At 38.3% G+C, this 26561-nt stretch overlaps 1 protein-coding gene across 4 annotated transcripts in view; it reads left to right on the top strand.

The window, feature by feature from the left end:
• Window positions 1-267: 267 nt before the first annotated feature.
• Window positions 268-26561, top strand: part of eif2b3 (eukaryotic translation initiation factor 2B, subunit 3 gamma) — a 38263-nt gene continuing 11969 nt past the window's right edge. The window contains exons 1-7 of one of the 4 annotated variants that reach the window (XM_067605792.1): window positions 268-352; window positions 435-608; window positions 1544-1710; window positions 6087-6244; window positions 15543-15702; window positions 16131-16242; window positions 25858-25947. In XM_067605792.1, the coding sequence (XP_067461893.1) occupies window positions 1563-1710; window positions 6087-6244; window positions 15543-15702; window positions 16131-16242; window positions 25858-25947 (668 nt within the window). In that variant the 5' untranslated portion in view covers window positions 268-352; window positions 435-608; window positions 1544-1562. Of the gene's footprint in view, window positions 609-1543; window positions 1711-6086; window positions 6245-15542; window positions 15703-16130; window positions 16243-25857; window positions 25948-26561 lie in introns of all 4 variants that reach the window. The other 3 variants (XM_067605794.1, XM_067605793.1, XM_067605795.1) reach the window with 3 other exon arrangements.

The following is a 26561-nucleotide window of genomic DNA, read 5'->3' as shown; positions in this document are numbered from 1 at the left end:
TATTTTTTCTGTTTAATTTTATTCTAATTATTATTTATTTATTCATGTATTTATTTTTTCTCTTGCGCCCATATACAGTACATGTGTATCGTGGTCCAGAAATAAACAACAATATGTTGTTTTAAGTGTAAGTGTAAAAGTCGTATTATATTAAACATACAATGTGTCTTCATACACTGCATTCTTGACATTTCTATTCTATTCTATTCTATTCTATTCTATTCTATTCTATTCTATTCTATTCTATTCTATTCTGTAGGAACCACTCTACGCAGGAAGTAGTTTCCCCACACGGACGTATTTCACTGAAAGCACCCAGGTGTCATCATACGATGCGAGCTGTTAGCTTCTTGTACGTGAGCTCTATCAGCGTATTCAGCGAGTAATTAAACTTCTGCCGGTGCCGCTTATCTTAGGAGGTGTTTGCTTTTCAGAAGGAGTGTCCAGCTGGGTGTGAGCTGTGTCTGAAGCTGCGGTATCGTTTGCTGCTCTGTGCTAACCATTAGCCAAGTGCTAACAACAGTGACAGCAACTTTAGCTACATGCGTCTACCGTCGCTGTCATTTTCAGAGGCAGACGATCAGCAGGGATCCAGGAGAAACTGACAGGTACATTTAGACGTATTTTTTAGGCATTCGGGGGTTAGCGTTATGATCTTACCGTTTTGGCAGTACCATGTTGTGTATTCAGTTAGCAGTGTGCCAACTTAACTTACACCATATGCCAGTGCACCGCAAGTTGTATAAGACAAGTGTCAGCCGTGGTTGTTGTGTTGATGACATGCCTACCTTTAACATAACGTAGAAACAATTATTCTAAATTCTGCTGGGATCGTAATTTGCGTGCCATATACGTACTTACAGATACCCTTTTACTGCTCATATATATATATATAGTATCTTTTAATGGTTGTGGAGAATAATTTAGGTTAATGAACCCTATGTAGCTTTCTAACTTAGATTTCTGCTTATCACCTATTTGTATATATTGCATCTAGATCTGTATCATATTCCTATCATACACATCTCTCATTGTCATCTTGTGCTGCCAGATGTCCCTCCTTGGGTCAGTAAATCAGTTTATCTTTTTTATATAATCATATCTTAATAGACTTAAATATAAAGATAGAGGAAAAAAACACTGCTCACAACAGAGAGTTGAGGTACATGTAACTGTAGTCAAAGTCCAGCATATACAAAAAGAGTTTTGCACATCCAACTCAATCAAAATACCCCTTTCAATTCTATTCTTTTGAATTTTCATGCTCACTCCTTGGGGGTTAAATGTATGCACTTTTTGACCATATATTCTTCAATGTGTAATAGGCATTTAGCTTTTGTGTTGAGTCTCTTCAACCTGTCAACAACACTGAGTGTTAAATTAAATCTGAGTACATCAGCGAAACAAAAATATACACATGTAAGTACATATTATGTAAGCTTGTATGTGGACTAACATATTAATGTTAGTTCTGGTCACTTTTATATATAAACAGTTGTATTTTATATAACTTTGATTCTCTATGTTTCTCTCTCTTTCTTAGCCATTCCCCAGCAGACATTATGGAGCTCCAGGCGGTGTTGATGGCAGCTGGTGGGGGATCTCGTATGACTGATCTGACGTACAGCACTCCCAAACCAATGCTGCCTGTTGGCAACAAGCCCCTCATGTGGTACCCTCTTAACTTGCTGGAGAGAGTCGGCTTTGAAGGTGAGAGCTGGATTTTTATGCCTCCTTGCTGGCAACAGCCTTCACTGGAGGCGTTGGGCTTCATTCACTAATATGTGCGTAGAAATGTTCTTACTTTGCACACAAAATAAGTGCACATGCAAAATTACCGTTGGATTCATGACACATGCGCACCGGCCAATTTTGTTCTTACCACTGTCCGTGTGTTAGTGAATCAGAATCATTCTAAATTGACAGATGCGTGCCTGCTATCGGTAATTGGCATACTACCATGCCCCCATTTCTCTATGTAAGGAAAGCTCTGTTGGAGCCTTGCAGCAGTGCAGAGAGCTGTCACTCATTGCAAAGAGGGCCGTGATGGTAAAAATGTAGAAAAACTTTACTGCTAGTGAAATGCAAACAATAGTTTCAGAAGTAGAAGCCAAAATAGGCAGATTTCGCTGGTAAACATGTTATTGGAACAACCGTTTGTAGCCTGATTGTAAATCCTGTATGCAGCCTGCATACCTGTTGCCTCACTACCACACAGTATGTCCATAACAAAATAAAAAGTTTGTAAATGTGTAGATTTCTGGAATTGATCCAAATAAATCTCTACTGCTGTGCCAGGCGCACATCGTGTTTTGTCTCAATCTACAACAGGCCGTGATGTAGTGAAAGCAGAGCATCTCCCTGTGCCACTACTGAACTATCAGGCTGTGAGGAACACTGAACAGGCTGCTGGTTAACCAGCTGCATATATCATGGCCAAATCTGTGGAGTGGTGGAAAAAATTGATTCTAAGATGCATCCTGATGCAGATATGGACGATTCTGCATCGATTCACAAATGTCAGAAATTGACTTTCTAAATGTTAATAACGTAAAAGGCAGTGCAGCTGCAGCACCCGGACAGTCAACAGCGCCCACGCACTAGAGTGGAGCAAACTCCAGCAGTAACAAACGAGACAGGCTGACCAACACACACTGCAGGATTAAACATTAAACAACTTAAACTCTGAGATGAAGAAAATAACTTGGTGCTCAGTCTGTTTCACCTCAAAAACCCTGCGCCCGCTCAGCATTTTGGACAACGATGGCTTTCCCCAGAGCTAACGGCTGGAGACATAACGTTAATAACAACACAGTGGAGCACTCCACCTCCCCCTCATTTTGTTATTCTCATAATTAATCATTAATGAGTTCATTAGTTCAGTTAACTTTTTAATATAAAAAGGCTGCGGACCATTTATCTTATCTGCCAGTTATGTTTCAAATTGTATTTCAGTGGACATAGGACACCGATGAATGGTTCGGCACACAATATACTGGAGCATGAGACTGAAAAATCCCCCCTCCCTTTTTCTATTCACTCAATCAAGAACCAATTCTGAATTGAATTGGACACCAAAGAATCGGAATTTAATCAAATCGTGAGATTTCCAAAGATTCCCACCCTTACAAATCTGACGGGGGGAAATTAATCGCTGTCACATTCCAATATGGAAATTCTGATATATAAGCTAAGAACATATTGATGAATCTTGGATTTGTGCTTAAAATGCTTGTACGTTTTCAGCACAGATTTGTGTGTACGCACTGTTTGTGAATGACGCCCAAAATATGTTTTCAGGTTTTCCGTCCATCTGTCTGTCCATCCGTCCCATCCTCATGAACTCTTAGGAACTCCTTGAAAGAATTTCTTCAAATTTGGCACAAATGTCCACTTGGACCTCACAAACACATTTTTGGCCGTAACTCAATAATTCAAAGTTTCACACAAATGTTTAATAGGATGAAATGATGAAGTGATGACATTTTATATCCCAAAGGTCAACTTCACTGTGACATCATAATGTTCTGCAAAAACACTTTTCTGGCCATTATTCAACACCATAACGCAGTCCAGAAGGGGATATTGTGACTGTATTTCACATTTGATCAGATACTGAATCGGTGACACTAATTTTGGGTGTCCACCTTGAAACTGTGGTGATTTTAAAGATCTTCTGTGCTGCCGGGTTGAAGATGTGTGTGAAGCATCCACGTTTTAGAATTTGTAGCTTCTTTGCAGCAACATCCATATCTGAAGCATTGTCTACTGACTACAAATTTGTGTTCTGTCAGAATCAGCTTTATTGGCAAAGCATGTGAATACATACAAGGAAAATACACTTAATACCTTTTAATTAAATTCCTTCAATGTCTTCACTACAAATATTATGAGTCTAGACAGACATGGGTGTAAACTGCAACTTCACCAGTTGGCAGAGGCAAACAACTGCAAGGCGGTATTTCTAGTTTTAAAATTATACTTCTACTTCTGTCACGATAGTAACTATATCACTCCTATTACTACCATTCCTGTTGTTATTACTGGTTCCAGTAATATTATAATTAATCAGATGGTGTCCTATTAATTTGAACAGTACAGTAGATCTAGAAATCTTAAATCATTTTAAAGCTACTTTTTCTTGTCATTACAAATTATTGGACAAAAGATGGATGAAAGATTAATTTACAAATACGACGTCCTGTCAGCCAGGCCGGTCACTGAAACATTTCCTTTTTACATTGAGTTAAGTGGGTCTGATGGTAGTGGTAGCATTTGAGCTATGAGCCCTCCGTCCATACTACGTGTCATCCATACTACGTGTCAGTGGCAGGGGTGGAAAGTGTTCCAGCAATGCTCTGGTATTCTTGGTTTCCACATAAAATGTAAAGAAGCAAAAATACAGCCTTGTGTAAATTTATGTGGCCCACTTGGAAAACTTGGAATCAAAGATGCGCAAACTTCATTTTAGCATTAATGTGGAAAAGAGAACCATTAAGGGGAAAAAAAGCATGTACTCAAACATAATGACTGTGACTGTTAGTGGTTTAAATGTTTAGAAAAACAGACATTGTTGCGTTTGATCATTTTCCTGGGACAAAGGCAGGATGATAGAAATGATCATACAAACTAAAATATTTTGACTTGTTTAAAAATTACACCCAAGTAATTCATGTCAATTATGAAAATCTAACCTCACTGTTCATTGCGGCTGTTTAAGTCACAGAGCAACCAGGGAACTACAGACGGCAGTTCTACGGGCAATTTGTTGTGATAAATTGCAGAATGTAATGTTATAGTTAGTCCACATTTCCTCCACTTTCCTGCGCAGGTTTGAAACACATGCAGATGTAATTCTCAAAGAGAGAATACAACATCTGGACAGATTTTCAAGTACATAATAAAGTCTATCTTTGTTATTTAAACACATTGAAAGTAAAAAGGAATCAGTTACTTAAAGAAAATATGTGCAAAGATACTAGCTGTATTATAATAGGACAAATCTTAATACTTTCCATCCACTCATGGTCAGTCATGGTCAGTGGCAGTCATGCTGTTTGGTACTGTTAGGAAGTAGGAACACTCCACCGCTCATTTATTTTATTTAGTATTAAATTTACAACTGTGCTGCTTTTTCTAGATGTACTTTCACCAGCTTGTCAGCACATCATCAGCCATTGTCAGGTGTGCATTTCCTGTCTACAATTACAGTCCAGACTTTTGCCTCTTGTGCTGCAGCATGCAGTAGAGGTCCAGAAACTCTGGGCATATAAAGGGATTTGTTGCAGTGTGCTGGTCTTGCCAGTAAACAGGGCTGTTCATTATAAAAGCCTGTAGCTCCTCACTACCCTAAATAAAACTATGTTTCTATACATAATCGTCCTGTGTGGCCAGCAGTTTACGGTGTGCAGCCAGCTAGCCAAAGCCCTGCAATTTGGTTTTACTAGGCTGACACAGCTATAGTGGGCAAATGCCTGGTAGAAAACATTTTATGCAGACAAGGGTAATTAAACTAGACAGACTTTGCAATGTTTTAGATTCATAAAGTGGCCCAGTAATGTTATTGCCAATTTTATAAAAAAGTGGAGCAGTGGTCATAGACATCTAATGTGAATTAGGCTCCTTTTTTCTTGTGCATCTTTATATTGATTAAGGCATTACTCTTTGCATACAATGTTATCAGCTTTGTTTGAGCAATATTAGAAATTTAGGTTTACATAAAATTGAATTTGGCTTTGTAATTATTTTTCCATTAAAATAGAGTCATAAGAGACTTTTAAACATGTCTGTGTATTAAAAACAAAATATAGTGGACATAAGGCTATAATGGACTACATGACATGTTTTTATTTCCTGATGATTCATGCATTTATTAGGGATTTTCGTGTGGAAATTATAATTCTATACAAATCGACACATAGCTTTAGAAGCAAGAAAGGGATTGTGTTAACTTGAAAGAAACTACAAAGTAAATAGCACAGTAGAAACCTACAGTATCTTCCAGTTCTCTGTTAGCGCTCTTGACATTTATCAGGTTATCTGATGTATACAAAGTCTCATAATTACATGCTTTAAACTGTTTTCAGAGGTGATAGTGATCACCACCAAAGAAGTCCAGAAGATGATGAGCACAGACCAAAAAATGAAGCTGGAGGTGAAGATGAAACTCGATGTAGAGTGTATCCAGGAGGATGGAGACATGGGTACCGCTGATGCTCTCAGACACATCCAGCATAAGATCAAGGTGTGTGTTTTTGTGTTGACCTGAGGGGACTGATCATTCACTACTTAAGGGGATATATATATATATATATATATATATATGTTATATAGTTTCAGATACAGTTCAGCACAAATATATTTCAAGCAAATTAAAAAAAAAGCAAGTGACTAAACCTAGAATGTACCCCTTAAAAATATATGTTGTTTAGTGAATAAAAATGTATATAGGATTCAAAAGGGAGTTCAATTCCCGTCATATTCCCACTGACGTATAGAAAATAATGATGTGTGGGGTGTAACCTTGTTTTGTGCATGATGAAATCCCACACTGGTATTGCTAAGGAGAATTTTTTAAAAGTCTCAAGGAGTCCATGACAAGTAACACTGGTATTGCTAAGGAGAATTTTTTAAAAGTCTCAAGGAGTCCATGACAAGTAAATGTTAGGTAAAGTTAGGTGGTTTATTGCATCCATTCAAATACAATCAGGTTTCTGCATTGCCATAAGATTTAAAAACATCTTATTACAAATATAATCAACATATAAACACATAATGACGAAGATTTACATTCATATTCAACATTTACTTACATACAGCTTGAAGACACAGGTAATTACAGTGTTTTTAAAATGGTTTGCTGTAACCCTGCTGCCCCAATGTCCTGTGTTTTAAATGTGTTTTTTCACTTCAATTAATGTCCAGAATAATTGTTTTGTGAATCGTTAATCCGAGCTTTGTTAGCTCTAATGGTACGTTCAACATAGCAATTTCACCCCCCAAAAATCAAACCTTATTTTTTTTACCACTTGTCTTTTTCTTTTCTTTTTTTTTTTAATCAAATTTATAGTCCAGTCCAATTTACCTTTACAGCCAGTTCCCTCTGACCTTTATGGTCTACTTGGAGAATCAAGACACCAACTGAAACCAGACTGTTCTGAATTAATGAAAAGAGTTATTCAAAAGATCAAAGTATTCCAGCCCTATTAATTAAATAATGTTGACGTTTTTGAGTATGATAATCTTCTTTACATCACAGCAGTTACATTGAGTATAGTGTTAATCTGTGGTGGAAGGCGAGACACTGCATGATACCAATTGCCAGTGAACTGTAAGTTAGTGTTTCGTAATGACTGGGACTGTTTTTGTGTGTGTGTAATACCAACCCCCCTGAAAAAGTTGCTGAAAGAGATGGAGACACAGAAGAAAAATTACAAAGATTGTGGGGGAGGTTTAGTTGGGCGGTGTGTGTACTGCTCGGTGACCACTGATCCGTGCCTTTCCCTCCCCCGGATGGCCAAGGCTGCTGAAGTGCCTCATTTCACCTTTTTAAAATACACACAAACATGCACTGGCACACACATTTGCACATGCTGACATGGTATCCTTGACCCCCAACCCCAATTTCCAGAACCCCTCTGTATCCTGCCTGCTGATCCCTCCATCCCTCCCTTCATCCGATTCTCTTTAAACAGATGAGGTCATGGTTAAGACTCAAACTCCCTGTGCTGCCAGTTTACCCAGTGCGCCATTTATTCTCCTCTTGTAGTCCAGCACATCTGTGCAACATTTGTGTTTGGGTATGTGAGGGTATGTGTCGTTCCTCTGTATATGCCATGGCTCTGACTGACCTCCTGTGACAAAGAAGATGTGTTTGTATGAGGTTTTGTGTGGTTTAGAAATGTTTAACTGTGAATTTCTAACACAGTTGCTCTTGTTTACTGTTTGACTATCAATGATTGTCATATAGTTGGCTGTTTATAGAAAACTATTTTATACAGTCTAATTATTGCATCCTATTTGGTTTCTCCACAAATTCAGGGAGTGGATGAAACATAGATCAACTTAAGAGTTGCTGTTCTTATCGCTGCAACTCTAAATTGATTTTTGAGCTCCAAAAAGCATATATACATCATATAGACTGTGCTGATGGGGAAAAAAAGTCAGAACTTGTAAGCACACAGGACAGTCAAATAAAGCTGCTAATTAGGGCTGCAACTAAGGATTATTTTCATTATTGATTAGTCTATCAATTATTTTCTCGATTTATTTTATTAATTATTGGGTCTGCCAAATGGTGACGTCCTCAAATGTCTTCTTATGTCCCAACCAACAGTCCACAACTCAAAGATATTCTGTTTACTACGATAGAAGACTAAATAAACCAGAAAATATTCACATTTGAAAAGCTGGAATCAGAGAATTGGGACTTTTTTTTTGTCTTAAAAGAAATGACTCAAAATGATTAATTTGTTATCAAAACAGTTGCCAGTGAATCTTCTGTCGATCGACTAATCATCGCAGCTCTACTGCTAACTGTACAAAAATGAATTAAACCAGAATGGTATTCAGTGAAGTCAAGCTTTTGGATTCATTTTGTATTTAATAGTCTCTTGAGGAATGAGCTTGACATGACTCATTCAATATTTAATCTATTAGGAGTATTTTCAGACTCTTAGTCACTGCAGTGCATTGTATACTAATAAAGTGAGGATTTACTGTACTGCACTAAGAAACATAATTGGCATTTAAGGTAACTGATGCTCAAGGTCATAATGTGACTGAAACACTCCTGAAACCAACAGTCTCAGTTCAAAAATTTCTTTAAATGTGCTTTTTGTCTATTAAAGGTGCAGTATGTAGGATTTAGTGGCGTCTAGCATGTTTGGTTTGTCTGTTTTGGGCTACTGTAGAAATGTGGTGGGCTCCGTGGAAGAGGACCCGCTTCCTGTGTAGATATAAAGGGCTCATTCTAAGGTAACAAAAAGACAACAATTCTTATTTCCAGGTGATTATACACTAATTAAAACATACTTATGAATATTATATTCCATTTCTGCCAAGTCCGTTCCGCTACATGCCGCTAAATTTTACACACTGCATCTTTAAGAGTATACCACATCAAAAGTACATTTGAAGACATAAATCTTCACAGCGAAATCAGTCGGCTTCGCTTTTGAAAACAGATTTAGAGACTTAAAACGCCAAATTTGTTGTGACAAGTGAGTTTAATGTGTTTTTTCCTCTGGCATTTGAATGGGTCCATACAGATTCTTATTGTTCGCTTTGCTCAAGAGTCCTTTATTAAATGCATAGTATAACCACACACACACACACACACACACACACACACACACACACACACACACACACACACACACACACTTAACCAGGACGAGCTCCAGCATGCTCCCATTGAGAATAGTCGAGTTCCTAATCCTTTGAGCAGCCAGCGAGATTAGAGGCATTGAGTTACACACACTCACACACTGGAGGGTGATGAGTGAAGGACCGTAACCATGGCCTGCCAAATCCCAGCACAGAAATCACTCAAACTGTCAAACTGATGTATGAGTACAGTATAGACACACACACTCACTCATCTCTTTACACAAACACCCTCCCATGAGGGGATTTGGTGTAACCTATCAAACTAAATACTTACAGGAATCAGTGTACATTCTGGGTGAGCTGAGTAGGTCATTCCTCTTGATTATTGAAAAGAGAGATTACATGCAGCATATTTTATTTTGTTTAGTCTTAGTTCAAACGGTGAAGTAACACAAAAGTGGACGGATACGCCTGATTATTGCCCTGGTCTTTCACAATAAGCCAAACTAGTGAAAGGAGTACTTTACATGCACTTTTCGCTTTGTATGCTTAAAGCCTCTTTGACATTTTCATTATCACTCAGGTTTAATCACCTGGCAGGATGAGTGTATGCAAGCTAAAATAACTATATATACATCGGAGTCGCTGATTCAAAAGTTCACCTTTCGTCTACATATGTTAGTAAACCTTTAAGCCACATGACAAAAGGTGAAGAGAGATACATGAGAGATGGAGCTGAGGCTTTTCATGTGAGGGGTTTGTATGGTAAATATGTAGCTGGATTAAAAAAAAGTGGAGGGAATAAGCACACCTATTCTAGTGATGTGCTGGCTTGCAGGCATACAAAAAAAAAAGTGGATATCTGCACACTCATAACTCAGGTTAATTTATTTTAACAGATGAAGATCAATGTTTCAACAAACCACTGCCCTCTCCAAAACTGCCTTTTTATCCCGAAGAAGGCAGATTGCCTAAACATTGATTTTCATCTGTTAAAATGAATTAGTCTTGAATTAGAGTTATTTGTGTGCGGCTTTGCCACTTTTTTTTTTGAAATACGCAGTCGGAGCCAGCAGACGGCTAGCTTAGCTTAGCATAAAGACTGGAACCCATGCAAAAACAAAATATCAGGAAGTCACTGGCCTGGCCAAGAAATAGTTCCAGCACGCAACACCCTGTTAAACCACAAATGATCGTTTTTACAATTATATTTTGTACAGAAAACAAATGAGATATAATTATTGATTAATCATTTGAATTGGGGCAGTCTGGCAACACAGCAGTGGTGCCAATGCATAAATCTGGGAGAAAACACAGGGTCTTTGTGAATCTGGCTCAATGTGACATCATCCTGCAAGGTGTTGTGTTGGATAGTCTAATACATGCACACATTGCACAGTCCTGGTAAATTATTTCAATGCTGTATTCCTACCGTTTCCCTTACGATTGTCTCAAAGAAAGATAAGATAGTTGCTGCCATGACATTTTTCCAGAGTTGTAAAATCTTGTCTCACAGTATTTTAAAACACCACGGAGTGTTTAAGTGTCTGTTAAGCCTTCAAACTCATTAATTCATTACTCAGACTGGACTTCCTTGATTGTATCTTATGTCTCACTGGTACCTGAAGCAACACATCCCCAACACGCCCCTGCAATCACTCAAAAATATCTTCTTTTTCCTGTTCCTATAGTTGAAGCCTCACTGTGCAGAATGATGTATATGCAGAGTTTGACACTTGAAGGCTGTTTTCACATTCATCTGCTGAAAAGTTTCTCTGAGCTCAGTGAAAATCCGATTTTTAGGGTGGACTTATGAGCAGGATTTGTGACATCACAACTAGTTTGGAAGCCAAGCGTGCACCAGTATGCAACTTATACAAGTGTGATGTGTAAAACTTGAAGCCTCCAGCGCACAAACACTGAGAATGGACTTAACAGTGATGTAGGAGACATCTTGTGTCCAGCAGTTCAACTTCTGAAATGAAAAATATTTGCATATTTATAGATTCTGGAAATTTTAATGAGGGAGAATGAAGAGATGTCATTTTATGGATTTTCACGTTTTTTTTTTGTGGGGAAAAAAACATATCAGACACAAATTATTTTTTTCAAGCAGAGTGTTTTTATATATCTTAATACATGTCTGTAGGGGATCTTAAAATGTAGGTCTCTTTTCGGTGTGATAGCCTGCTAACAGTAAAGTCAACACCTTCAAGCAGTTCAGAGTTTTCTAGGGTGGTCTGACCTTCTTATATTCATGGAAGCTATTAACTATTTTGCAGGTAGTTAACAATTGTTTTGTGTGAGGTTGTGGGCTAGGAGTTGCAGATCATGGTTTTAAATAAAGTAATCAGTGAGAGTCAGAGTGACTGGCCCTTATGGACCAGCCAACCACAAAAATGAGCAGAAAATAACTGAAAGCTGCATAAAGCTGCAGATTTCTGTGTTGATTTTCAGTGAATTTAGCAGTATTACCGGTTATTTTATTTTCATGTTTTTCTTAGTAGAGCTATAATTTTTTTTTTTTCTATTTTGTATCAGTGATGGAAAGTATGTTTAGGTGACAGGAAGTTCAATAGATTGAGGAGAGAAATATTCACACGATACTCGCAGTATTTGATAATGGTTTAAAAAAAAAAAAAAAAGGCATCATACATACAAAGAAAGTTTCCAAGTATCCTTAAAGTGGGTCAAGACTGTTTTAAGCAGTAGTTTTGCATTGATGTCAGCTACACTGGGACAAATGTGTGTGTGTGTGTGTGTGTGTGTGTGTGTCTCTGTGTGTGTGTGGTCCTGACCTGTCCAGAGATCCTGGCTGTTGAAAGGCCAAAGTGTCTCTGTCTCTCCAGCTGACTCCACTCTGCTGTCGCCTGAGTGTGTGGGGATTTTGCAGCCGCATGTTTTCGTCCATTTGTCTGTTCGTGTGTGTGTGTGTGTGTGTGTGTGTGTGTGTGTGTGTTTGTGTGTGTGTGTGTGTGTGTGTGTGTGCGTGCGTGCGTGTGTATTAGGGGTGGGCAATATGGTCCTAAAATAATGTTACGATATATCAGGGTATTTCTGCAACAATGATATTCTTGTTGATATGACAAAATGCTGCAAAATATTTTATTATTAATTTCAAGGACATACAAATAAGTGTCATAGTTTTATACATCAGCATAAACGTAACAGTTTACCTTCAAATATTCATTAAGAACTAAACAAAAATGATCTCGCTCTCCTTTTTGGAACTAACAACTCCACCATCAACAAGTAAGAATATTGCCATTATCACAATATGATTTTTTTTTTATTTAATTTTATTGTATAAAAAATGATACTGGTATTATGGTGAACAATATGATATGGCACAACCCTAGTGCGTGCGTGTGCATGTGCACACATACTTGGGAAAGGTTGAAAGGTCTCAGAGTCTCCGTGTCTGCAGATCTCCTGCAGACACCACCAGCTTTGCTGTGGCAGCTTCCTGTCACCAGGTCCAGACCAGGTTGTGCTCTGAGTTACCTCTAGGTCAACTACATGACCCTTGACCCCTCTGATACCACCCCCTCCACACACACACACACACACACACACACACACACACACACACACACACACACACACACAGAACACCACTCAGCAAACATTCAGCCACAGTACACATAATAAATCATAATAATAAAAGCAACTTTGTAGTTTCCCCTAACATGAATCCATCCATACTTCCATAACATTATCATATTTTGCTGAATAAAGCAGTTTGAAGAGTGCTATAGGTTAACTCATATTTCCTCCCCAATTTCATTGTCAGCAGTTAAAAATGGATAAGACAGAAAAGATGAAAGATGTTTAGTGCTACGTTCTAGGGTTTAATAATTTTATTAATTTATTGTTCATTAGGCTAAACTTCATGACAGGCAGGTGTTTACTCTGGCATTTCCATCCATCCTCCCCTTTTCTCCTCAGTCTCTCCTGTATCCCTCCATCCATCTTTGATTTTTTTTATACTTCCAATGTGTCCTCTTTTTTTCTTTCTTCTCTTTTGACAGTGGTTGTTAATTTAATACTTAATACTGCCCCCCCCCCCCCTCCTCCTCCTCCTCCTCCTCCTCCCTCTCTGTCACTCTTTCTTTTCCTTCTTTCCTCCATCAAAGAGAGTAAAGATATCTCTGTCATTAAGGCGGCTGGCGCTAATGGTGGGATTAGTCCTTATGCTGACAGCCCACATCACTGGACAGACAGATGGATACCTCACACAGACACACAAATGTGGGCACATGTAACACACATGTAAACATACTCACACACACAGACATGTAAGTCAGTGGAGGCCAGTTAAAATGACTGATGTAGGTTTTTCTCTCCCTATCGTTGGTGGTTGTGTAAGTGATATCTAAATGGAATTCACAAGCAGTCTATAGATACGCAGTTTAAACCTACATTGGTTTACACATTTCTGCATAGTTGGGATACTGAAAATAGCTGAAGAATATTCCCTTTCTGTCCCGTTTTTTTTTTTTTTTTTTTTTTTAAATCATCTACCATTTGTTTGAGATTTTTTTTTTTTTTTTACAAAAGTGTATTTTGTCTTTTTAGTTTTTTTAAATCAAGCACCAAGATCCTTGTTTTCTTTGTGTCAGCGTGATGACAGAGCAGTGCTATTGTTGGATCATATGAGAGCTCAAAGCCAACCAACCCAGCTGGTTCTAGGGATAAAGAGGAAGGTTGGACGTTATTTATGTGTTATAGTGTCAATTTCTGCCAGGAGTATGATAGAAATATGAACCAGGCCTAGATAAATATTTTGGATGTTAGCAAAGTTAGAGGTGGTCTTGATTTACGTTTCCCTTCTTATTTTTAGCCATGCTAGCAGCATAGCTCTTGAGATGGCAATGTAGGTCAGTCAGTCCACCACTTTGGTCCAGACTGAAATATTTAAAAAATATTCGATGGGTTGGTGTGAAATTTTTGTATAGACATTAATGATCTCCAGAGGATGAAGCCTATTGATTTTGAAGCTGCAGACTTTCCCTCTACTGCCATCATGAGTGTGACATTTGTCTTTCAGAGTGAAATACTTTGACACCTATTGGATGGGTCGCCATGATGTGAACAAATACAACCAGAAAGTCGATATTTTCACTTACTCATTTTACATTTTTATTATACATCTACAGTACTTGATAGATTGCTTCAGAACTTTTTTTGTTCCGACATTCTTGATACCCGCAGCATGAATCCTGCTAACTATGATGAACCCCTGAAATTGTCATTCAATTAGATATTTTTCTGTCGTCAGACGTTGGAAATAGTATGAAATTTGAAGCTGAAGTCATAATTTTATGATCCTCATCTGACAAAATGAAGAAAATACAGGTTAATGACAGCAGCTGTGTGGTATTGACAGTTAAAATGAGTGATCACAGAGACGTTTGGAGGGCTGAACCCCCCACAGGAGGTGATTTCTGGTAATGACAATATGAAAATACAGACGATTGCCCAACCCTAATGAACTGAAGTTGGATCAATTATAATCAGAACACAACTCATGCACAAACTTTTTCTAATGAAGTTTCTCGTTAAACAACAGAAAACGGAGCAGCTGACGAGAAACAGACAAACTTTTTCAACAAAAACAATAAAACGAAAACAGGATTTATTACTTACTGTCAGAAAAACTTTAAGCCACGTAAACACAGACCCTACGTGCGTGTGTGTGTGTGAGTGTGCAATGCTAAATTTGGGAGAGCTCACTATTGACCAAGAACAGTTACTCCCCTCTCTCTTTCTGTTTCAAAATCGTGCTCAGTGGGCCAATTTCTGTTATGAATACTGAAAATAACACAGTCTAAGCTCTCGAGTCCTGAGGTGTTTATGTGGAGCGTTGTCTCCACATATATTTATGCATAGTCTACATGCATGCGGAGATGACTGTCATGAGTGAGCAAACCGCACTTTATAAACATAACTCACCATTTAAACTATATGTCATGCATCTCTGTGTCTTTGTGGGTGTGGGTGTGTGTGTGGAGGTGACAGAGTCCAAGCTAGGAACCTATTTTTGAAAACCTGAAATCTCTTTACTTGGTGAAGCAATCATAGCTCTATCAAAACAAGGCAGGTCCAGAGTGTTATGGTCATTTTGTCAAACCTTACTATTACACAGTGAAATAAATAGGCTGGTTTGGACATCAGTCTTACTTTACTCTCTTTTCAACCTCCTTCCTCAGACGGACATCCTGGTGGTGAGTTGTGACTTGATAACAGACGTGGCACTTCATGAGGTGGTTGATCTGTTCAGAGCCCACAATGCAACACTGGCCATGCTGATGAGCAAAGCCCATGAATTCACAGAGACGGTCCCAGGCCAGAAGGGCAAGAAAAAAACAGGTAACAGAAAATGAATCGTCAACTATTGTGATAATCGATTAATTACTTTAGCCATTTATGGTCAAAAATGATAAACCTGCTGTTTTTAAATTGAACATCTGTGGCTTTTTGGCTTTTGGACTGTTAGTCGGACAACACAAGTGATTTGAAAATGTCAAAAATTAGCATTTTTAAAAAAAAAATTCTAACATTTTTTTCCTATTAAATGATTTCTTGTTAAAATAATCAGCAAATTAATACATAATGAAAATAATTGTTAGTTGCAGCCCTATTTGTTATTGTGTGATGCAATTGCCAAGTGCCCAAATGAAACAGGCTTGTAATACCTTTTTAACCCAACAAAAGCATAGTAGAAATTTGCAAAATTTGCACTTATTGTTAGCTTCTATTAATTAGTTAAATAAAATATTTTGTATTTTTCTCCCCAGCTGAGCAAAGAGACTTTGTGGGTGTAGATCAGTCAGGGAAGAGGCTGCTGTTCATGGCCAATGAGGCAGATCTGGAGGACGGGCTATCAATTAGGAAATCCATCATGAGGAAGTAAGTAAAAAAGGGACAAAACAAATGTTACTACATTTTTCTTAGTTGATAAGTTTAATAAGACTTTTAATATACAATTATATGGGACTTATAATTAACAATTGTATAAGTAAGAAGTATACATGAATGATAATAATGTCTGTTGCTCAAAGTGAATAATAGCGTTCTGTGACATGTTTGGTTTCTAATCAGTCAGTGTGTTTTAGGCTAAAGGTTCTGTGAGGGTGTGTGGGATTTTTGTTACAGGAAGAGTACTCTAGGTAGGTTTTCATTTCTGAGTCCTAAAATGCATGTATGTGTGAGAGCGGGTGTTTTGGGAGCTCGTAAATACTTCATGGAGCCAAAGCCACTGTAAATTCTGTCCAATAAGAGGGGGGCCGGAGCAGCTGCTTGCATGCTTCCCTGCACAGGGAAATATTCAGACACACACACACACACACACACACACACACATACATATATACAGTACATATACAGTGTATATATGTGTGTGTGTGTGTAAATATATATATATATATATATATATATATATACATACACACAGACGGGTGACAAATGCTCTGTGGCATGTATAAAAATGCTGAGCAGGCCCAGTTGATTCTGATTTTGTTTTAAGATGGCAAGAAGAAAAGACCTGCGTGACTTTGAAAGAGGATCATTGTTGGGGCACGGATGGCAGGAGCTTCAGTCACAAAGACTGTTCAACTGGCTGGTGTTTCAGTAGGAACAGTGACTAAAGTGACATCTGCATTTAGATCTATGGGTAGGACATCAGTAAGACGCTTGTGCATTAGTGCGATATGTAAGGAAAAATAGAAGAGCAACTCTTCTGCAGGTGACTGAGAATGTCAATGCAGGACGTGATCGGACAGCATCAGCAAGAACAGTCCGTCGACAATTACACAGAGAGGAATATTATAGTAGGGCTGCAGTGTATAAACCCCTCATTACAAAGATGAATGCACATTTGAGAGTTCAGTGGTGCAAAAACCATGGACACTGGTCTACAGAGATGTGGAAAAAAGTGATATAGTCAGATGAGTCATCCTTCACCATATTCTTGACAAGTGGGTGAGTGCATGTGTACACCAAGAGAATGGTACAGGCCTGAATACTAGTAAGGGAATCCGGTGGCTCTGCTATGCTGTGTGGGGGGCATTTTGCTGGCATGGTTTGGATTCACTCGTCCCCTCAGAGGGAAGGGTCACTGCAAATCAATACAAAGTTGTTCCGAGTGATCACCTTCCAGGATGACAATGCCTCCATCCATAGGGCACGAGGGGTCACTCAATGGTTTGATGAGTATGAAAATGATGTGAATCATATTCTATGGCCTTTGCAACCCAATTGAACACTTGTGGGAGATTTTGGACCGACGTGTTGGACAGCGCTCTCCACCACCATCATCAAAACACCAAATGGGGGAATATCTTTTGGAAGAATGATGTTCATCCCTCCAGCAGAGTTCAGAGACTTGTAGAATCAATGCCAAGATGCACTGAAGCTGTTCTGAAGCACTCTTCTGAGCTCACAAAATGCAGGCACTGCATCTTTGTTTGTAGGAGAGCTTTGTGTGTGCGTGTCTGTTGTGGGATTGATTAATTGTTGTGCTTTGTGTGTGAGCATCAGTATTTCGTGGTAGAGTTTGAGTCATCAAGGGAGATATCAGCAGTAGTGCTCTCTCCTTCTTGCTACCTTTTACTGCAAATAGAAAACCATGAGTGTCCTTAATTAATGGTCATTGTTTGCAAAGGTGAAATATGGTGACATTTCACCTTCAGACTGGTGCTCATGGACAAATATGTGACCTGGCCTGTATTGACTTTTCCTTTATGTACAGACAGTTACCGAGAAAATGTAAACATTCCCTCTTTGTTTGCATCTAACACTGTGATAATGAAAGATGACAGGTGATTTCTGCTGGAGCCAACGTACATATGATGGGTGACATATTAAAGGATCAACCAACATAAAGTGTAAGATGTTGGGCCACCAGAATAACTTCAGTGCGTCTTGGCATTGACTCTACATGTCTGTGAACTCTACTGGAGGGATGAACACCATTTTTCCAAAAGATATTGCCTCATTTAGTGTTTTGATGATGGTGGTGTAGAGCGCTGTCTAACACGTCAATCCAAAATCTCCCACAAGTGTTCAGTTGGGTTGAGGTCTGGTGACCGTGAAGGCCACAGCATATGATTCACATCATTTTCATACTCATCAAACCATTCAGTGACCTTCCGTGCTCTATGGATGGAGACATTGTCATCCTGGAAGAGACCACTCCTATCAGGATAGAAATGTTTCATCATAGGATAAAGGTGATGACTCAGAACAACTTTGTTTTGATTTGCAGTGACTCTTCCCTCTAAGGGGACAAGTGGACCCAAACCATGACAGTAAAACGCCCCCTAAAGCATAACAGAGCCACCAGATCCCCTCAGTGTAGGGGTCAAGCATTCAGGCCTGTACTGTTCTCTTGGTGTAACTCCACAAATGCACTCGCCCACTTGTCAAGAATATGATGGTCATGACTCATCTCACCATATCACTTTTTTCCACATCTCTGTGGACCAGTGTCCATGGTTTTTGCACCACTGAACTTTCAAATGTGCATTCATCTTTGTAATGAGGGGTTTATACACTGCAACCCTGCTATAATATCCCTCTCTATATAATTGTCAACGGACTGTTGTTGCAGACAGTCTGATCACATCCTGCATTGACATTCTCAGTCACCTGAAGAAGAGTTACTCTTCTGTTTTTCCTTACATATCGCACTAATGCAAGCACATCACGGTCATCAAATGTGAGCTGTCGACCACAGTTTCCAACCCTGTAAACTGATGTCTTTCCCATAGATATAAACACAGATGTCACTTTAGTCACTGTTCCTATTGAAACACCAGCCAGTTGAGCAGTCTTTGTGACTGTAGCTCTTGCAATCCGTGCCTCAATGATGAACCCTCTTTCAAAGTCACGCAGATCTTTTCCTCTTTCCATCTTGATACAAAATCAGAATCAACTGGGCTTGCTCAGCATTTTTACACATGCCACAGAGCATGATTGGATGTTAATTGCTTAATTGTTCCATGCAGTGCACCATTGTGGAAGCATCTACGTTTGTTATGTTTCTCCACTCATTTATTCAGGCTTTTCTTTAATTTGTCACCGGTCTGTATATACATTGTGTTGGTACTGGGTTCTCTGATATTGGTAATATGCTGGCAGCACCAGCAGTACCAGTGCTGGGGCCAATAGTGGCAGTAGTATTGGCATATATAAAAACAGGTAATATCAGCAGAACTGTAGAAAAAATGACTTTTTGTGTGTAAATATTGGGTATATGCATTTCAGTTTTGATTATTGCTCCTAAAATACATTTTCATGGATGGTAAAACATCCACAATGAAAGTAGTGGAGCATTTCTCTAAATAGAAAAATCTTGATTTTCCAAAGGCTTAAAATTGACAATTTCTTTAAGGAAGCACCTCATAACATGTATACAGAAATAAGCATTGATTAGTAAAAAAAAAAAAATATATATGTGCAATGATCAAGGATGGGAAATTGTAAATTTAATGGAAAGTGAATGAAAATTGAACGACGAAACACATGATACCTGAATGTCATAAAAAAACTTCTCCTCTACCTCTCTTCCACTCATCCCTTTCATCAAAAAATCTTTTCTACTACTTTTTAGCTTTCTTGTCTCCCTTCCTTTCAACTCTCTCCCTCTCCTCAGCAGGCTGCAGTATAACTAGAGTGACTCAGGAGGATTGCTTGGTCACACATATTTTACAACCAGATGCTGAAAGCCATAAATCAAACTGTGTGTGTGTTCGTCTGTGTTAAGGTATTTTATTCAAAAGCATAAAAACACATGTGCATGCACACACAGACACGCTCTGTGGGTGTTTGTCAAATGTATTTATTCATACATTTCCCAGGTGTGTGTGTGTGTGTGTGTATATATGTGTGTGTGTCATGGGCTTCAAGTGGAATTTATGGGAACACCCAGCATGTGACATCACTGTTTGTCACCTGCAGGGAGGGAGGAGAGAGAGCGGAGGATAACTGACCTGTGGCAAGGTGTGTGAGTGTGTGTCTGTATGTGTGTAAATGTAGGAGTGAGTGAATGAGAGAGAAGGCAACAATAGGAACAGGTGCCCTTAAAAGTCTTGGGCAGCATGGTAACAAACAGTCATAACAGAAACATGTGTTACAGTAGTCACTCTACTGTAACACGTGTTTCTGTTATGTCTTGCCATCATTATAGCTATATTATAGCAAATAAGCTGCTGATTATAAGACAAGATTGTAACAGAAGCATACACTTACTGGCATTAGCAACTGCAACTATCACAGTGAGAGGGATTTTGATCCATAAAAGACAAAAAGCAATTGCAAAAATAGTTTGACTTGCCACAACCAGTTTGTATGAGGTCAAAAGACAAGTGAAGCATGTTAGCGGAGCAATCAGCCAGTACAAATCATTGGGTCACATGCGCAAGAACAATGATAGCTTATCCAGGTGAATTGTTTATTTTTGTTGGTAAAACACAATTCAGGAAAATTTCAACACTGGCACACTTGCAGCAGTCCTTATGCTGCCACATATTTAGAGTCCAAAAGGTTTATTCAATATAATCTTTAGTTTAGGGCTGCAACTAATTATTATTTTCATTATAGAGTAACCTGACAATTTTCTTGATTTTTGTCTATAAAACGTCTTAAAATAGTGAAAATACTCATTATAATTTCTTAGAGCCCAAGGTGACATCTTCACTTGTTTTGTACGAGCAATACTCCAAAACCCAGTTATTCAGTTTACTATCATGTATGACACAGAAAAGCATAAAATCCTCACTTTTTAGAAGCTGCAACCAACTAATTTTTGCTGAAAAATATTACTAAAATGATCATTCAATCATCAAAATTGTTCTCGATATATTTTCCGTTCATCGACTAATTGTTGTAGGTTTACTTTAGAGACTGTACAACATTTTATTTCACTGAAATATAGGATTAAGTCTTCACCTGCAAAACAAAACAGAACACAAACCACATTTTTTTCCACCTCTAAACCGATTTGTACCAAAATATAGCACAATGTAACAATGTAAATTGTCTTAACAACTGCTGATCTAATTCGATTTCTTTTAAACGGGGAAAGTATTGAGCAATGACTTTTATTAGCTTCCACTTTTTTTTTTCAGAATCCAACTACAGCAAACATCTTGCATTCCCCAAACAAGGGTAAACATCTTGCTTCTCCTAACAGCAGCATCATGTGATTTCTGGTTGCTGCGAGTGCTGTGGAGCTTGGTGTCGAGGGGAGCAGGAATTTAGTGCCACTGCAGGCAAAGATGACTCAACCGTTGGATTAATGACTGACTACTAAAGTACCACTAAAGTCCTCAGTGGGAGAGAGGAATCACATCTCTCTCGCTCTAAAAAACACAAAAACACACGGCATAATGTCTTCTTTAGTTACAACTAAAACCCTACAGCGGACGGTGAGTCAGACACAGCAGAATGACTGTTAATACCCTCATTAGTCAGGTTTCCACTACAGAGCCAACAAGGCTGCAGGGCTTATTTAGGGCATTCAGTCTCCAAAATACAATGTGTGATTCCCTTAATACGATGCTCGTCTAATAGATGTTGGTTTTTTTTTAAACTGAGCTGAGTCACATATTTGAACCTGTGTTATAAGCGTAAAGCACATGTCACTGCCGGTTTAAAAAAGGCTACTCTGACACTTCACAAACCAATAACCTGTGAGACCATAGATACATCCTACCTTAAGTTTGCATGTTGAATTAAAAGTGTATCAAAAATGTTGCGAACAGACTGCGGAGAATGACAGATGGCAACCAGGCTGCCACGTTTGCCAACACTTGGATTTTAGTAATCAAGCCGGCCAAATCATTCAGTTCTGACTCGTTCATTAATTTTAAAAAGCCATTAAGTAAACAAATATCCATCAAACTAACAAACTGGACACAAACGAAATGATGTATGACTGAATAAATAAATGATAATCATTTCTAACTTTTAAGAGTGCTGCATAATCATAACGTGCTTTCAAACAGTTTAAAATGTACTTCATTTTGTTAATAAATTGTGTAGTTACATTAATGAACTCCTATTCTTTGTTGTACTTTGCCATGGAAGTTTTTTTTTTTTTTAATTTGTGGAAGGTACCTCATGTGGTATTTGTGTTGATTGAGTTTTAGCCCCACTGTCGTGTGCCATCATTGCTAACAGATGCAAACATACTCTGGGTCTAATATCTTAAAGGTCACTGCAGTTAAGATGAATAAAAACATGACCTCAAAGTCCTCAGCTGCCCCGCTTGGCTGTCTTTATCTTCATTTTAAACTCAAAACAAACAAAAGAAATATCACATGCTTTTAATAACATGATAAACATGGTTGTTTATCATGTTATTAAAAGCATTGGATGCAGGAGGGTTGTATGGGGGAAGTATGGATGTAAATTTGAGACTTAAAGCAATTATAATACTTTTTACAAAATTTCTCATTATCCAATTATAATTGAACCAGCCAGTTAATGCACAGTTAACCACTTCTGCAGGCTTGTGTCCAGGAGACTCTGACAGGTGGAACCGTTATGTACGAGGGGAAGCTCTGCTGGAGTTCTTTCACACCGTTTAAGCGATTTCCAGGTCAAACAATCTCACATGTGCAGAATGTTTTGAGCTAACACACCTCAACCATGTGGAAACCGTAGAGAAGGAGAAGGGGGGGGGGGGAAATTACACAGGACTGGGGTTGGACGAAGGTGGGAGGCGAGATGTATAGAGGAACAATGGGCTTAAGCAGACTGTTCCAAAGGATAGATGCAAGTAGTTTAGGAGGTGGCACAAGATCAGACACACCATTTCATGCAAACTACCTCTCAAACGAAAACAGAAGGACTTTAACTGAGATAAGACTAAAGCATTTTATATTTTCACATTTAAGCAGCAGGAATAGTTAGTGTTGTGAATGCTCTGTCAGCACAGAAGTGCAGAGGTATTAAAAAAAAAAAAGTGGATTGATTTAAAACTAGAGCCAAAACAAGTCCTTGGAAAATGTTCATTATTTGTGCAAACGACCAAGTTAAGATCAAATCAGTGTGTACAAATGCTTCATGAATAAGGCTCAGTGTGCACATTTAAAATCCAGATCATAAAGGAAGAGTGTGAGTGTGAGTGTGTGTGTGTGTGTGTGTGTGTGCTTTGACGAAGCGACCTGTGGCTGGATGGAAATGATCTGCAAAACAGTCCGATCTTGTAAAACTACCTACTGGTGGGTTACAGAAATCCAGAACTCTAGAGTTTATTCTGTGGTTACTTCAGGCGATAAATACTGTTATGTTGAGAGATTTTTTTAAACCGGTTTCTTGTGGTTGTGTGGTGTGTGTGTGTGTATATAAATGATCAGAGGTGAGTTTCAGCTTTTAAAGGACCAGTATGTAGAATTTAGAGGAAATATATTGGCAGAAATTGAATATGATATTCATAATTATATGGTTATTGGTGTATAATCACCTGAAACTTAGAGTTGTCATGTTTTTGTGTGTATATATAAAATATATAAAATAATGTATAGATGACGCATTAAAGGAAATCCTTGATTAAATACTGCAAGTACATGTGGAAATAATACAAATGCATTTGCTTCTAATCCAAACCGGGCATGGGGGCTTAATGAATGGTCTGCTATATATGTGTATATGAAAACAACCACAATCATAAAAAGACCAAATCAAGGAGTATGGAAGTATAATAAGTTCTAGGAACCCACCACCACCCAACTAAGACACTTTATGTTGGTTTTTCCTTTTAATTAGTCAAACATTTGTAGCACAACTGTGAAACAAACGGTAGCATGATAAGATAAATAGACTGAGAAATATAGATAGATACTTGATTAATCCCAAGGGACATTCATGTGTCGTAGCAGCACCATATAACCAATAGATAACAGACAATATGTAATAAACCACCGCAAAGAGAAAACTAAATCTAAGAAAACAAAAATAAAATTTAAGTAGCAATGACTAAAAGTGATGATGCCGTTGATGCAAAACTGTTGATGACTGGATGTGCCTTTTAGGTAAAGTATTTACAATAAGTACAATCAGATAAATAGATAAATGCAGAGAAAAAACGGTAGATAAATAGATTAACCTAAGTTAAGAAAGAAAAATGTACTGATTTACTGTGCAAACTAGGCTGATATGGATACACAGTTATGAAGAGCTATATAAGAGTAGCAAGAACAAAATATAAATAAAAATATCAACATGATTGAAATTTAACAGATTGGAATTAAACAGATTAGATAGGTAGTTCATACACAGTATATGAAAAGAATAAAACAGATAGTACAAAACTTCCATGATTCTTACATGATCCACAACAGTAGTGTTTTGGTGTCTCCCATCACACCCTCTCCTTGTGCCGGTCCTAGTGGCAGAGGGGAGAATTATTATAATTAAATATTGGCTACAACCCAGATGGTCTGTGCATACCATAGGGCGTCAGATTTTTTAAAATGTGTTTGTTTCTCTTTTCCAGGCAGCCATCAGTTTACATATTTTAGTATGGAATTATAAACCAACTTGCTCAGAACTAAACATTACTGTGAACAGTGAACATCATGTCTGCTTTTAATTTAGTCAAAGTTACGTTATTGTTGTGTGGTAATGAGATGCAGGCTTTTCAAATCAATCTGCTTTTACAACTTCAAAAATCCAAATCACTGCAGCATGCTTTGAACCATGGTTAGTATTAATGGATAGTATATGTGATTTGTAGTAAATGGGCTAAAACATGTAAAAGCTCTGGTATGGTCCTTTGATTGAATTATGATTGAAGGGGCAGAGGAAGAGGAGGATAGGTAGTCAGAGAGGGTGAAGGGTGAGGGTGGATTTGTTTATTGAAACCTGGAGGATGAAATGGTTTTCTTTGGCTCTCGCTTCGTAAATGTCACATTTTCAAACTCGGGCCACTGTGTGTCTGCGTGTGAATAAATGTGTGAATGCATCAGGGCGTGAGTGTGTGTGTGTGTCTGTGTGCGTGCAGATGGACCCCCCACCCCAGTCAACATAAACCTGTCTCACTGGCAGCAGCTCTGCGGGGTGACATCTATGGTAGCTGACGCAGGACAATAGACAGATGTCACTATTCTCTGACTTTTATGTAAGCCTATAGCTGTGTCTGGTTTCCATCAAATGTTCCTGTCCTATCTCCAAAGGGGAGGTAAATTAAAAGGGGTGTTCAGTAAATGAGAAGCAAACATAAAACGTAAAAACAGCATGTGATGAAAAGAATCAAAGCAAGTAGCGGCCAGAGTTAAGCTGTTCCTCATGAAACTGGTGCATCTAAGCAGTGCAGTGGGAGTCCACAAAGTCACTTTCTGACGAAAAAAAAACAAAAAACTGTAATCTTCCTTAAATGCGTCAGTTTTCCAGACTTTGTGAATTATGTTTTATTTTTGTGCTGTTTAACTTTTTTCCTTCATTTCATGTCAAAAGCATGACAACTTGATGAATACGTTGCTAAAAATTTCCCTCCTTGTGTCTCTGTGTGTCCTGCAGACATCCCAGGATGCACATCAAAACAGGCCTAGTGGACGCTCACCTCTACTGTCTGAAAAAAGCAGTGGTGGACTTTCTTACTGAGAACAAGTGAGTTTTTTTTTTACTTATTTCTGAGCTCTAATGAATAGATACACATATATTTACACAATAAGCCACTCAACCTTGAATTTTGATCCTGATTTTTTTTTTAAATGATAAAAAATGACCAATGTTTATGTCTGCCGTCTGAGCAGTATCGACTAATAGACTTGCATGTAAACTTGAAGTACATGCGTACACCGCAGAGTCACGCAAACATGAACTCACATTCACTGCTTAATCTGTAGCAAGTGTTAAAAATGGTAACATGGTGTGTAAGGCTTTGAAAGGTCCTGTTAGCAGGGTATTCTAGCGAGGTGTTAATTTGTTTTACTATGTGCCACTGAGGCAGGCTGTTAGGCCTTTAGCCTCTGAAGTGAAGCAGTGTCACAGGAAGCCTTCTGTAGCTGCCCATGCTCTAGATGCATGGCTAAACTCTAAACAGTAAAAAAAAAAAAAAAGGATCTATATGATCAAGATGAGAGCAGCACATCATGTTGATCATGGGTCTAACCAACTGTAATTGTAAACCTATCCTTTAAATGCTCAGCACAAAGAGCTGGTATTAGTCATGACAGGCATTAGGAAGATATCATGATTCACTTTATTTCAAGATAGAGCTT

The sequence above is a fragment of the Thunnus thynnus genome, chromosome 12 (assembly GCF_963924715.1).
Source record: "Thunnus thynnus chromosome 12, fThuThy2.1, whole genome shotgun sequence".
Taxonomy (NCBI): Eukaryota; Metazoa; Chordata; class Actinopteri; order Scombriformes; family Scombridae; genus Thunnus; species Thunnus thynnus.
The sequence above is the reverse complement of the archived record's forward strand: the minus strand, read 5'-3'. Positions and strand labels throughout refer to the sequence as shown.